The sequence below is a fragment of the Heloderma suspectum genome, chromosome 5 (assembly GCF_057233095.1).
Source record: "Heloderma suspectum isolate Gila_16-S chromosome 5, 16-S_ref, whole genome shotgun sequence".
Classification (NCBI taxonomy): Eukaryota; Metazoa; Chordata; class Lepidosauria; order Squamata; family Helodermatidae; genus Heloderma; species Heloderma suspectum.
This window is the reverse complement of record NC_139462.1, coordinates 214,541,993-214,555,566: the sequence shown is the minus strand read 5'-3', so window position 1 is coordinate 214,555,566 and position 13,574 is coordinate 214,541,993. Positions and strand designations below refer to the sequence as shown.

The 13,574-nt window shown below is 45.1% G+C and overlaps 1 protein-coding gene across 1 annotated transcript in view; it reads right to left on the bottom strand.

The window, feature by feature from the left end:
• Positions 1 to 1,808: 1,808 nt before the first annotated feature.
• Positions 1,809 to 13,574, bottom strand: part of ADARB2 (adenosine deaminase RNA specific B2 (inactive)) — a 635,707-nt gene continuing 623,941 nt past the window's right edge. Inside the window, exons 10-11 of the mRNA XM_084855086.1 lie at positions 4,979 to 5,157; positions 1,809 to 1,985 (exon numbers count right to left, since the gene is read on the bottom strand). Of these exons, the coding sequence (XP_084711212.1) occupies positions 1,809 to 1,985; positions 4,979 to 5,157 (356 nt within the window). The remainder of the gene's footprint in view (positions 1,986 to 4,978; positions 5,158 to 13,574) is intronic.

The following is a 13,574-nucleotide window of genomic DNA, read 5'->3' as shown; positions in this document are numbered from 1 at the left end:
CTTTCTGCTTCTGTTTTAAATGCAGGATCACAATGGACTTCCTTCACACGTAGTTCCTTTCCCCCTTCCCCTTTCCCCCTCCTTCTCCCCAAGTCTTCCATATGCTTCATTGGGCTAGCTCCTTTTCGTGTGGCTTTTCCTTTCTCACGGAGGGAACTCAAGTGGAACACAAGCAGGGTAATTTGATGCCTCATTATCTCTGATCTATTTAAAAAGGGAATAAAGGTCATTTAGTGCAGGAGATGCCCTGGAGGTTCACGATGTCATCTAAAGGGCCCCGCAAATTTCTGTGAGTGAGACATCACAATAGCAGGATAAAAGCTCCATGTGAAGAAGCCCTATATGCTGTTAACAACTGCCAATTTGCAGGACAATCCATCCCCTGCAATACACTTGGCTCTTGCCATTGTAAAGAGACCTGTCGTCTCCCTCCTTTCCAGAACTGCAAATGTCTCCTGCACGCTTGGAAGACTGGGGCCACTGGGTCTCTCTGTGGACAGTGCAAACAGGCTGCCCGGACAAGATGATGGTTGGGTAGGCTGCAGTTCTGGGCACACCCAAGAGTCAGTTCTGAGCACACCCAAGGGTCAGCTGGACAGGATGGGATGGATGCCTCACGCAGTACGTTGGGTGCTGTATGTTGCACAGGAGAATCTTTGTACGTTTGTTATTTTCAGCAATTCTGTGTGCTTTTTTGGTCCTGTGTTGGTTGGGCATCACAATTGCCCCGTATTGTTTCTCGGGCTTCAGTTAATGGCAGCTCTGAGGTGTCAGGGATTGGATGAGGCTAAGCCCCAGTGTCCTGCAACTGTGTTTTTCCAATGCTAGCACTTTCCTTGCTGCTTTTAAAAATACTCTCTGCTCAGCAGGACGTGGCCCTGGGTGCATACTTGTGGGCAACAGCTTCTGGTCTCGAATCGTCCTCTCCCCCTGAACTGGAGCAACACCACCGCTTTCCTGCAGTGCTGCAGGTCCAAGGTACATTCACAGGTTTGTAACTTTGGAGATCAGGTCCAGAGACATAAGGTGCTTCCCCTCGCTCTGGTTCCCCTCTTGGCGCACACAGCTTACAAGGGCTGCATGGACTGATATGGCCTGCAGTACAGTCCATGTGGCTGGTTTGTGGACATCCATGTTTCAGTGGAAAAGGACACGCACACTCATCATGTAGTTGGGAGTGCAGCAATGTGCTATTTAGCTGTGTCTTTAATACCTCTCCTTCCACTAGTGAACTAGTCTGAAATTCCCCCTCCCCTTAAACACACGAACACACATGCCTACACACAACGCCTACCTCTTGAATTTTAGTGCACACTGATTCTAAAAGTACTTGTGTGTGTTTGCTACCTAGAAAAAAACCCACCTCCTCCAATGGTAATTATTGCACTAACACTGAAGGGGAATACCAGGTGTGTGTGTGTGTGTGTGTGTGTGCGTGTTTGTCTTTTAGCCAGAAGCAGGACCTGCTGTTGCCCAAAATACAGGTGCCACTTGGATAATTACAGTGACGTATAATGTGCTACAAACAAGGAACAAACAGTGAAGGTCATTTTTGTAACCTGGGCTTGTACATCCTTGAGAAGGGATGGGTAGGTAAAAGCAGTTTCCTAAAGTCAAGTTCAGTGCATTAATCAGAACCTATCTTATACTTCACGCATTTTTCCAGCAGAGGGATTCCAAGCTGAGATGAGCGGCTTCTGCTGGAGGTAAATCTCAGACTGCATCTGTCACGCTCTCAGCTCCCGTAGTGCGCCTGCCCTTCTCTCCAGTCAATTTGACGGGGTCATGTCACGGAGGTGCCGAATGATTCACACAGTTAGTAGGAACTGATCTTGCTCAGGGGGCTTTTTCACCCAGGTGCCCAGGCCTGCTTTCTGAAACGCTTTAAACAGCTGTTGCTTGACAGACTGGTACGTGCGTGCCACCAGCTTGGCCTCACTGTACACTGATGGCACATCTCCATGGCTTGCTATCCGTGTGCTCAGCTGTGAGAGAGATGGGAAGGAGGAGGAGGAGAAGCAAAAAACCAAATGCAAATGAGAGGAGTGCAGAAACAGTGGCTCTTTGGCAGCTGTATATAATCGTTCCATCTACATTTCATAAGCCGCAGACAAACTGTCCAGAAGCTTTATGTGTCTGTTTCTGGTTTATAGTAACAATATTGGGCGGGGGGGCGGGGGGGGAAAGCAACTTGACAACATATTATTTCCATTGTGCAGGCTTAGTGCCAACCCACAAGACTTGAGGGTGGACTCTGGAGAGCAAAAGAATGAGTTTGCACACCACTTGGAAGGGAAGTTGGGGTGCTGGCCTATACATTGTACCAGTTATCTTCCATTCCTCCTTTGGAGAGATGGTTTGGAGACTTACCGAAGCAAATGACAAAGAATGGCCCTTGTAATGTAGTGGATCCTTCCAAACAGCCTATTCATTGCTTCTAAATGGTTCCTCCTGCATTTTTGTTTGGGAGTTTGGAGGGGGAAGCAAAACTGAAAATCTTGCATACTTGTATTCAATGGTATTGATTCTCCCCTCCCCCAAATATGTTTCTAGTGGCAACTGGCTAAACAATTTCCCCCAGTGTTTTTGGAAAAAATCCCCAAATTATATCCTAGATTCATATTCAATGAAGTGAAATCCCATACAGTATGAAATTTGGAGATGCTCCATTTAAAGGCTTTCCCAAAACGGTGTGTACATATCCCAGCCCCCAGTCTCTTTGGGGGAAAAGGCAGACCTCCTCTGCTCTGCCTGCCAAATTTCCAGACCTTTTACATCTCCGTTGGCTTGTTGGTCCTGTTTTGTATTTGAGTATCAGAAAGGCAGAGGTCCTGATGATATGTCTGTGCAGCAGTAGGCTGCTGCCTTTATAGTTTCCATCACTCAAAAGCTGCCCCCCTCCCCCCCAGCAGCCGATGATGATGAGCAATAGCGTTGGCCATCTGTTTAGGGAGAATGGGAGTTAAAAGAACTGATTTCAGCCACTTCCCTCCCTTCACAAGCAGATGATCACTGCTATGTTGTACTGGCACTAGGCATGCAAGGACCCCACTACTGGATGGGGCTTCTGAGCAGGGAGAAACTTGTGTGCGACAGATATCTGCAGATGGGTTCTTCTTTCAATGAAGCAGAGGTCTAAGGAAGCTTATTTCTGTGGATTTCTCACTGGATCGGCATGATTATTAATTATTATTAACTATTAATATTTTGTGGTTTTCATCCTCCCCTCCCAAGTGAATAAGCAGCAGAGCAAAATCATTGCTTTCTATGTTTTTCAGTAAGCCTCTTATTTTGATATTGGATTTTCAAGAACTATATTCTAATTCTTTGTGCAAATAGAGCTTTACTATAAAGCCAATCTTATGCTGACAGTGGGATCTTGGTTGCCTAGGTGCAACTTACTTTTATACAGAATTTGGATTCTACTTTGCACAGTATACGTAGAGCCATGATCTTCTGTAAACCACCCAGAGAGCTTTGGCTATGGGGAGGTATAGAAATGTGATAAATAATAATAATAATAACAACAATAACAATAATAAGAATGGTCATGTAAATAAATAACCTGCCCCTTCCCGCCATGCCCTGTTTCTGCTGCTTTGAGTAGTGTAACCGCTATGTTTTACATTGTCTTGGTTTTTATATGTTTTTATAGGGTTGGATCCAACATCACGCTAGCAGAAACATTACAACAGCTGGCATTCTGCTAGTACTTGCACAACCACCAGCAAAACAACTAACAGAATTGGCACAAGTAACACCTAGCCTAATTAAGTCATAATGGGTTATTCAGTGGCTTGAGGATTGGCTTGTGCAAGCGGAAACAATGTATTTATTTCACACTTGCACAAGGATGAAAACAGGGTTTCCACAACTGGTAAAAGCTTTGTGCTAGTGGAATGACACCCTTGGATACAACAACCCATATTGATTTATTATTTAAGAAGCCCTGGGGACTTCAGATCAAAAGGTGATTTACTAAATAAATAAGCGAGCATGCCAGGCTTCATGGCAACACTTTAAAGAAAAAAGGATGTGCTGGTGTTTGGAGAAAGGATCTGAGCTACTCAAGGTTTCAGATAGGCAAGCTGATCCTTCAAGAGAATGCACAAGTTGGAATCCACCTCCCCTCCTTCAGATCTGTTATTAACAAGAGATACTGTGAGACATGCATAAGAGAGGGCAGTAATCGAGCATCCGGGATTTGCCCAGCATGTATAGCTGAGAGGCTGTCTTGTTGAGCAGGAGAACAGCATCAAAATGTTATGAAAAAACACCCCGCCCCTGCTGCTGGCTTCTTGCCAGAAACTGTCTTAAGAGGCAAAGACACACATCTGCAGTCTAGTAATCACCCCCGGCACCCATGCACCTGGGAAGAAAGAACTTTTTGTTTTGGAGGAGGATTAAATCAATGACCTCCTTCCTGACCTGCCAAAGACAGAGTGCAACCAAGCCAAGAGTGAGTCTTTGACGTTTCAGGGAAGTAATCAGAAGTCTGTGGAATGGCAGACAAAAGTCCAACCCAGCACTTACAAAGAGGGTGAGTTGGGATTCTCTGAGAGAGGTTTCTTCCATGATACTCTGGAACACAACAATGCGTACGAATGATGCATGGGCTGTTGCGTCAAATGTGAATGGGTAGGGGCACATTATGATTTCTATTTGCTGATGCTGGTTGCCTGAGTGTGGAAAACAAAAGCTGCCAATAATACACGTGTGCCCTATTCATATTGACACAATCCCTGTGCGTTTTGTACTCAAGCATGTATACTGGAGTATACACAAAGTTGTTATTATGAATAATCACATGTATGAAATTGATACATGTGCTTTGGACAGTGGTGTCCATGCTAGGGTACCATCTGCAGTGGGACATGGATCTGAGCTGCTGATACTAGGCTTGGGTTGTGGTGGGAATTGCAGTTGACAAGGTTGCAACTGACATAGCTTTGCCTTCACCAGCGCTGTTCAGCCTTACCTTTCCATAAAGCTTTGCCCATCGAGTGTAAAACATGTGCTTGCAGAGTCGTGAAGAACTCCCGCAGTTTCTTTTTCCTGTTGTGGCGTTAATAAGCTCGAGGTCTGTGGTGCCCACTATCCAATTCACACTGAAACCAGGTGATTTTCCCGCCTGCCGCATCTCAGCATTACTCACTCCTGTCAAAGGGGAAGCAGAAAACATCAAAGCATTAAGATCAATAGCCCCACCTTGCCCCTGGCAAAGCATGAAATGGAACTTCTGTTTTGCTGGGAAATGAATTGCACTTCCGCACCTACATAAATAAAACTATTTTCATTCGTTGACCAGGATCTGCTCAATGTCGTTTCATATTTGGTGTGATCCACCCAACAGCATAGAATGGAACTGTTGTTGCTCTTTTTTTGTGTCTATTATGAGCCATTTTGAGCACATTTGTATGAAAGCAGCATCTAACATAAAACCATACACACTATTTTATTTATTTAGTATTACCATTTATGCACTGCCTTATTTGCTAAAATGGTGGTGTACAACCATGTAAAACAATAAAAATGTAATACAAGACCATGACAAAATATATTAAAACAACATCATTTAAAAGGCTAAATTAAAAAGATGTGTCTTCGCACCCATTATTCCGTGTCCTGCACTCTGGGATGATCGAGAAGAGATCCTGGACTTCCTCTCTGTGACAACTTTTCAAGCACTAGAATAGCGCTATCATATCTCGCCTCAAGTCTTCTCTTCTCAAGGCTAAACATGCCCAGTTCTTTCAATCTCTCCTCATAGGGCTTTGTTTCCAGTCCCCTGATCATCTTTGTTGCCCTCCTCTGAACCCTCTCCAGCTTGTCTGCATCCTTCTTAAAGCGCAGTGCCCAGAACTGGACACAGTACTCCAGATGAGGCCTAACCAGTGCTGAGTAGAGGGGAACTAGTACTTCCCGGGATTTGGAAGCTATGCTTCTATTAATGCAGCCCAAAATAGCATTTGCTTTTTTTGCAGCTACATCACATTGTTGGCTCATATTCAGCTTGTGATCTACAACAATTCCAAGATCCTTCTCACTTGTAGTATTGTTGAGCCAAGTATCCCCATCTTGTAACTGTGCATTTGGTTTCTTTTTCCTAGGTGCAGGAAAAAGAGAGACTTGATCGGGAGACTTGATCAAACAGATTTCCTATGTTATACCAAGAAGATCTCTACATTAAGCAAAAGCCCCGCACCCTCACCAGGCTTTCTTCTTCCAGTGTCTTTTCAGGTATACAATGGGCTCCTTTAGACGGCCAACACTTCATTTGGAATGGAAAACTTCCCTTCTCGGAAATGCTCTATATGTTCCATGAAACAGCACCATCTAGTGGCTGAATTATAGTGCAATGGCTGCATTTCACACTGCTGATAAGGCACCATTAAGGTTTATTACAGCTTATCTTTGATCTTTTTGAATGTGGGATAAAGGGGGGGGGGAAATGCAGGAGATGTCCTGGAGGTTGACAATGTTGTATAAAGGACCCACAAACTTCCGTGAGTGGCCATTCACGACCATGCAATAAAAGCCTCAAACAGAAATGCTCTTAGTTTGGCCCTAAGGCTGGAGTCCTATCCATTTTGTCCCATTTAACAAAGTGGGACATATTTCTGAGAAACATGTGCAGGATCGTGCTGCAAGTATCCAGAGTTTTGCAGAAGCAGCAAGGGCTGATGTTTTCTGTGTACAAAAATAGTGTTTCTCCATGAAATGGAAAATAAATGTCCATGCTGCTGAGTTGGTAGAGTCATAAATGTTCATCATTTGTGAACTGAACACACTGCAGAGCTCAGCTCTTTGGAGGGCATAAAATAGGAGTACAAGATCACCCATATGGGCCCCATGGATAATCTTGGTGAGATACAATATGGCATCTCCTGTGATGACTTGCTAGTCCCTGGGTCATTTATAATACTCAGCCTTAGAAGTCAGATATTCTCTTCCCTGCCCCCCTTGTCCTGTTTGCTTGGGGCTTTTTTTACACAGAAAAAGCAGCTTTTAACTCAGACGATTTGGTGGACGATCATGATGCAGTTTTAAGAAATTAGAAATGTAGGCTTTAACATATTTGCTTCTATTACATTCACATTTTGTTTTAAAGCAGGTTATTTTAAAAAGAGATAGTGTAATTGAAATTTAAAAGAAACTGATTTAAAGAAAAACACATTGGATTTGTTATATGTATTTTTAGGGCGCAATCCTATGCATGTTTAGACAGAGAAAGGGCCTACAACTCCCAGCCCTGGAATGCTGGGAGTTGTAGGCCTTTTCTCTGCCTAAACATACATAGAATTGCACCCTTAACTGCTTTTTATCCACCCATGCACTAGCTCAGCCAATCAGTGACAGCAGCCTCACTGTCTTGAGCGTAATGCAATACATACTATATTACTGCTCATTGTTGTAACAGGCCATTCATCTCACCACAGCAGTCATATATGTGCAGTCCTATGGACTTCGTGCCCAAAGGATGGAGGGCTCCAGCATCAGAGCCCTCCATCCATTCGAAGTGCTGCCAAGCTCTTGCTGGCAGGGCGAGAGGAGCAATGGAGGCCCCTCGGTCCTCTGAAATAGCTTTTTACGTTAGATGGGCCTCTGAGCCCTTCTAACCCTTCCTCACTTCCAGGGGCGGGGAAGGGAACTGGGAGGCCTTTGGATCCAGCAGATCCATAGCCTCTCTGCGCCTTGTGCTCTGGCCTACCTCAACACCCCCAGAGGTCTGAGTCCCAACCACAGGAGAGGGAGCTGACAGGGAGCCAACATGGAGCTTTCTCCATGGCTTGGAGGGGAAGGGGAGGTCCACAGAGTTGGGAATATTGCTGCCTAACCTGCAAGTTACCGGAAGGGGCCAGTGTTGCAGTTAGTTCATGAGAATATAGTCCACAGCTAGCCTTAGGATCTCTATAGCCTACAGTGTGGTTTCCTGTGATTTCTTCCTTTTGCTCTTCCCCTTTCTCTCTGTCTGTCTGACCTCCTCCATTGCCGGGAGCACTTGTCTTTGTCTTTCACTCCTGCTAGTGTTATAGAACACAAAAAGGACAGAACAAACTGTCTTTTGGAACTGTACACTGTACTTGCATTTTTATGCAAGAATATTGTGAGTAAACTATTTCATCTTTCCTTCACTGAAGAGAGGTTTGGTCTCCTTTTTAGCCTTGTGTATGTGTGAGACCGGTAAATGCCCATTCTGTTCTGACTTCTGCTTTTTCTGTGCTAGCTGCCTTTTTAATAGGAGGCATCACTACTAAAAGAAGGGCCGCGGTGGCTTAGTGGTTAAGATGCTGAACGGCAGACTGGAAGGTCGGCAGGTCAGCAGTTCGAGACCCGAGTGCTGCGTGATGGAGTGAGCTCCCGTCTTCAGTCCCAGCTTCTGCCAACCTAGCAGTTCGAAAGCAAGAAATTGCAAGTAGATAAATAGGTACCGCCTCGGCGGGAAAGGTAACAGCGTTCTGTGCACCTCGGTGTTCAGTCATGCCGGCCACATGACCACGGAAGCGTCTTCGGACAGCGCTGGCTCTTCGGCTTAGAAACGGGGATGGGCACCGCACCCTAGAGTCGGATACGACTGGTTGGGGATACCTTTACCTTTTTATCACTACTAAATAATTCCCATCACACAGTTGGATTTCCTTCTCCCAACTTGGAGTTGTGCTACGGCCCCTCAGAACCTGTCCCGGGACCATAGGAATGCTCTGTAAATAGTTCAGAAGTGTTGAAACATCGCATACGATTCCCTCAGTTACAGCCCAGTGGAAACACCCCAGCAAAACACACTGAATGTAGGATGTTTGTTAAAGATCCTTAGCATTTCTGGCCCTCTGTCATAAGTAGCATCCACTTGCCTGGTTAAGTGGCTCTACCCTGAATGACTGTATACAGATGAATTTGGATGAAAACGTAATTGAGTTACCATCTCACATGGGGTTGGTAATCCCATTTATGTCACATTCCTAGCAACTTCAATTCTTTCACAAAGATAACTGATCAGTTGGCATTAAAAAAAAACCCTGCTGAAGGTATTTAAAATAAATGCGTGTGCTGACACTGCAGTGCTGTTTAAATACTTCCATCTTGAGCCTGTCGCATGCAGATCTGAACTTGACATGAATGCATCAGTCTCTGTCAAGTGATCTCCTAAAAGCTTAGTGTATGGAGTGCCAAAATATGACAGCACATGTTCAGATAAGGCCTGCCTGGGATAAAGCCACAGGTAATAGAGCAAACACAGATGCAGCAAACCTAATGACCAGAAGAAAGCAAAGCGTTCAGTCAAATTAACAGCTTTGCGCACATGCATCGCCAACGAACCCAGGAAATAAAAGCAAATTGTACACTATCCCTAGACGCTTGCTACCAACAGATAATCATTTCTGATGGAAAATAAAGAGTAACAAACTCATGGAAGCTAAAATCCATAGGAAGCTGCCTTATTCTCAGTCAGGCCCTGGGTCCATCTAGCCCAGTATTGTCGACACTGACTGGCAGCGGCTTTCCAGGGTTTCAGGCGGGATGCTTTCCTAGGTCTACCTGGAGATGCTGGGGATAGAATTGGGGACTTTCTGCATGCAAAGCAGGCGCTCTACAGCTGAGCTATGGCACCTCCCTCGGGGCATCAATAAATATATTATAATAAATATATTTGGTGAATTATAATAAATATATTTGGTGAATTAGTGATGGGATCCTTCAACACTGTGAGTGGAGACCGCCAGAGCCTGATCCCCTGACTTTAAAGGAACAGTGCTCCTGTGGAAGGGGATGCAGGGAAGTTGGAGAGGTTACTGCACTACAGCACAATAGCAAAGCACAAAGTCTGTGCTACAGCAGCTACCTCTACTCCAGTGGAGAAACGCTGGCTTCAAATCTGTGAGGCTTGCGCAGTGGTCGCAGGGACTGCATTGCATCCAGGCTGGTCTTTAGTATATGGCCTCAGCTGGGCAAGTCACTATCTGCAGGCTTCAGCACTGCCCTCCCTTTCCTAATTGGGGACTGTAATCAACAATCTCAGAGGGCTGCTACAAAGGCAGATACGGTAGATCACTTTACAAATGAACACTGCAATGGAAATGATAACTTGTGGTAGTAGCTGGAGACTGGGGTGGCCTCTTATGCATCACCTAAAGGAAATGGGTCAGGGCTGTGCGCAGCCTCGTTATGAAGCCCGAATAACGAGGTGAAGCGGGCTTATTTGGAGCAAAATCCTCGTGATACGAGGTGGGTCAGAGCAGTGCCGAGGCGCCCCGGGGTGAATTGCCCCCCCATGAAGCGCCTCCTCCACCCCTTATATTTGGAGCTCTGCTTAATGCCTGAGCAGTCCAGACAGGCTGTCCCCAAAACGGATCAACTTCTGAACACTCACACAGAGGCGCACGAGGAGGGAAGGGGGAAAGAAGGCGAGCGGACGCAGGAAGGTGGGGGGAGGTGGGAAGACAAGCACAGGAGGAGGAGGGAGCGTGCTTTGGCAAATAGGAACTCTCAGCCAGAACCGAGGCCAGCAGTCTCCAATCCGAGCGAGCGGTGGAGGAAGGGGTATATATACTTTGGTGAAAGGCTGCGTTCGGTTATTGCTCTAGCTGTGTCTTTGGGAGAGAGGGCTGGTATGGGTAGATGATAGTGTGTGTGTGTGTGTGTATACATGTGTGCATGCATTCCTAGGAGTTGTTCCTTCAATTTATTCAATTTTGATTGCTATTAGGTTTTCCTCGAAATGTAAATTAAAAGGAAACAGCTTGGTTGTACTGGGAGTGTTCCCTTCCCCAATTTGCTTTTATTTTCTGGGTTCATTGGCAATGCATGTGTGCAAAGCTGTTAATCTGACTGAACGTTTTGCTTTCTTCTGGTCATTAGGTTTGCTGCAGCTGTGTCTGCTCTGTTACCTGTGGCTTTATCCCAGGTGGGCCAGTGTCAGCACACGCATTTATTTTAAATACCTTCAGCAGCATTTTTTTAAAATGCTAACTCCTTTGATTGTCCATCCCCATTGGGACGTGGTCTTTTGCAGCACCTCTTCCAGCTGCCTTGTCCTATTTCTTTCTGTCTCCGACTCGTTTGTTATTTGTATTTGATTAGATTCATCTCTCCTTTTCCTATTTTTTCAAACTAACATAGCTTTTCCTCACTTGTTGCTGCTATGCTCCCCGCTCCCCCGCTATTCCTGTGTTTGTTTATCTCGATTTTGGACTCCAGAAAAGGCTGTGTTTGTTGTTTAACGTTGACTCTTACTTCTGCTTTCTCCATTCTATCGCCTTGTCGTTTTTGTCAGTCAACTCTGTCTCTTTTAGATTTTTACAAACCTAGTCTTATTTTGATTTTTAAAAGCAAACATTGACTTCTGGGTATGTTCCCCCCGCCCAAAGTCATATTCAAGCATTTAGTTTTTTCTGCTTTTCTAAATTCTAAAGAAAGGTATATTATAGCTGCCTATGTGTGTAGTGTTTGCCCCCCTTCCCCCCGTGTTGAAACGAACCATCTGTGTCTTCTCTGTGTTGATCCTCCCCAAACAGAATTTAAAGAAGGGTTTTTTAATTATTATTTATTATTTTAATATATTATATTATTATATATTATATTATTATATTGCTCTTGGCTCTTATCTTATCGCCTCCTCTGTTGTCCTGTATTTCTTGAAGTTAACCTGCCTTTCATAAAAGAACATGAAATATAAAACAATAAATGAAAGACACCCATTATTTGCTTAGAGAGTTCTGCTTTTCTTTAGCTCTTGTGTGTCTGTGTCCATGTGTGTGTGTGTGTGTGCTAGGTTGTTGTTCCACCAACAGAATATGTCCAAATTTCAAGACAGTGTTGAAAAAGCACGAGACACATAGTATTTACATTAATTACCTTCTCGTTACAATAACACTCCACTGTGTGGCAAAGCAATCCAGTGCAATATGTGGCATCTTTGGGGTGTTGGCCAGGGCAGAGGTGCGGTTACAACTCCTTGCTTCAGGAGTTTTCCTAGAAAAACTCAAATTTCACCTATGCATAGCACACAAGCTGGTGGGCCAAACTACCTGGGCTTGGGGGATGCGATGCCCTCAAGGGGGCTTGGAGAGGCCAAGGTGTCCCATGTGTGTGTGGAAACAGGGAGAAGTTATAGCTCTTTGCTTTGAGAGTTTCTGTGGAAAAGATCAGATTTTAACTCCGCCCAGCACAAAAACCACTGGGCCAAACTGTCTGAAATTTTGCAGGTGGTCTCCTCTCCAGGGGCATGGAGAGGTGTCCAAAATTCATGCCTGTATCATAAAAACAAAAAAAAGTTTTGACCATTTCTGTTTTCCCAATGGGAAAACACCCCAAACAGGTGATCTGGATATCTGAATTTCACTTCGGATTTGGATCCGAGTTGGAGCAGAGGGGGTCCAAATCGGTCTGAGGCAGATAGGGGCCGCTTCTGAGGATCCAAAGCAGCATCCAAAGTGGATTGGGCGGGTCCATGCACAGCCCTAAAATGGATCATCCAAAAAGAGAACAAAGGAGGGCACAGATTATGTGCATAATATCTGCACATGCTGGGGAAGACTGTGACCTGTTGATGTGCACACCTATTCAATCTGCAGTCCCAGTGCTGTCGGTGGGAGACTTCAGCCTGTCATCTCCCTTCTTATCGTTCTTTTTCTTTACACTGGACTTGGACTAGACATCCCTTCAAAGTGAGCAGGAATGGGCAGTTTGTGGCCCTCCAGATGTTTTGGCTTACAACTCCCATCAGCCCTAACCAGCATAGTCAATGAATTATTGGAGTTGTAACCCTCCAAACCATCTCTCACAAATCTCTCACCACTGAAACCGGTGATGCTTTCCAAAAGAGAGCCTTCTGAAAGCCCTTCAAATACAGGATCGTCCTTTTTAAAGTAGGACACATGGTCAACCTGCTGGAGTCTCTTGGATCAACAGAAGGTCCTTCTACAGACCTTCTGGGCAGAAGACTCTTACCCTGAGGCTCCATCGCCTCCTGCTCCTACTTCATGCCCAGAGGACGGATGTCTCTGCTCCAACTTTGGTCAATGGCAGAGGACAAAGGGGGCAAGCATGTGTGCCTGCCTTGAATTTTTAGGTGCCACAGGACTCCTTTTGCTTTTTAGGCCCCTCTAGAATTTGTATCATTGACCATCTGACTGAGGCTGCGATCCTAACGACCAAAGCCCACTTACTAGGACGTTGGTCCCACTGAGACTTACTTGTGAGTAACATGCATAGGACTGCACCCAGAGTTTATAATCTGCTCTAATGATGAAGCAGATGCCCAGATGTGATCTGCTGGGAACTCTTCCAAGACCAAATATGATGAATGGTAGTTTCTTAAGAACATAAATGAAACATATGGTCATAGCAACTGAAATAAATGGTGGAAGAGTTTAAATCAAGTGAAATCTGACTCTGCCTGTTAGCTGGGTTGTGGACTGTGCTGTAAATCACTCAAAAGGGATGAAATGTTGAGGGTAACTATAATAATAGCAACCTCTGCTCCTCTCTTGCACTGCTGGTGCTTGATGTGGATGTTGCCATGAGGGGAGGGGCCATAGCCCATGAGGAGAGGGGAGAGGCAGATCACATGGTTT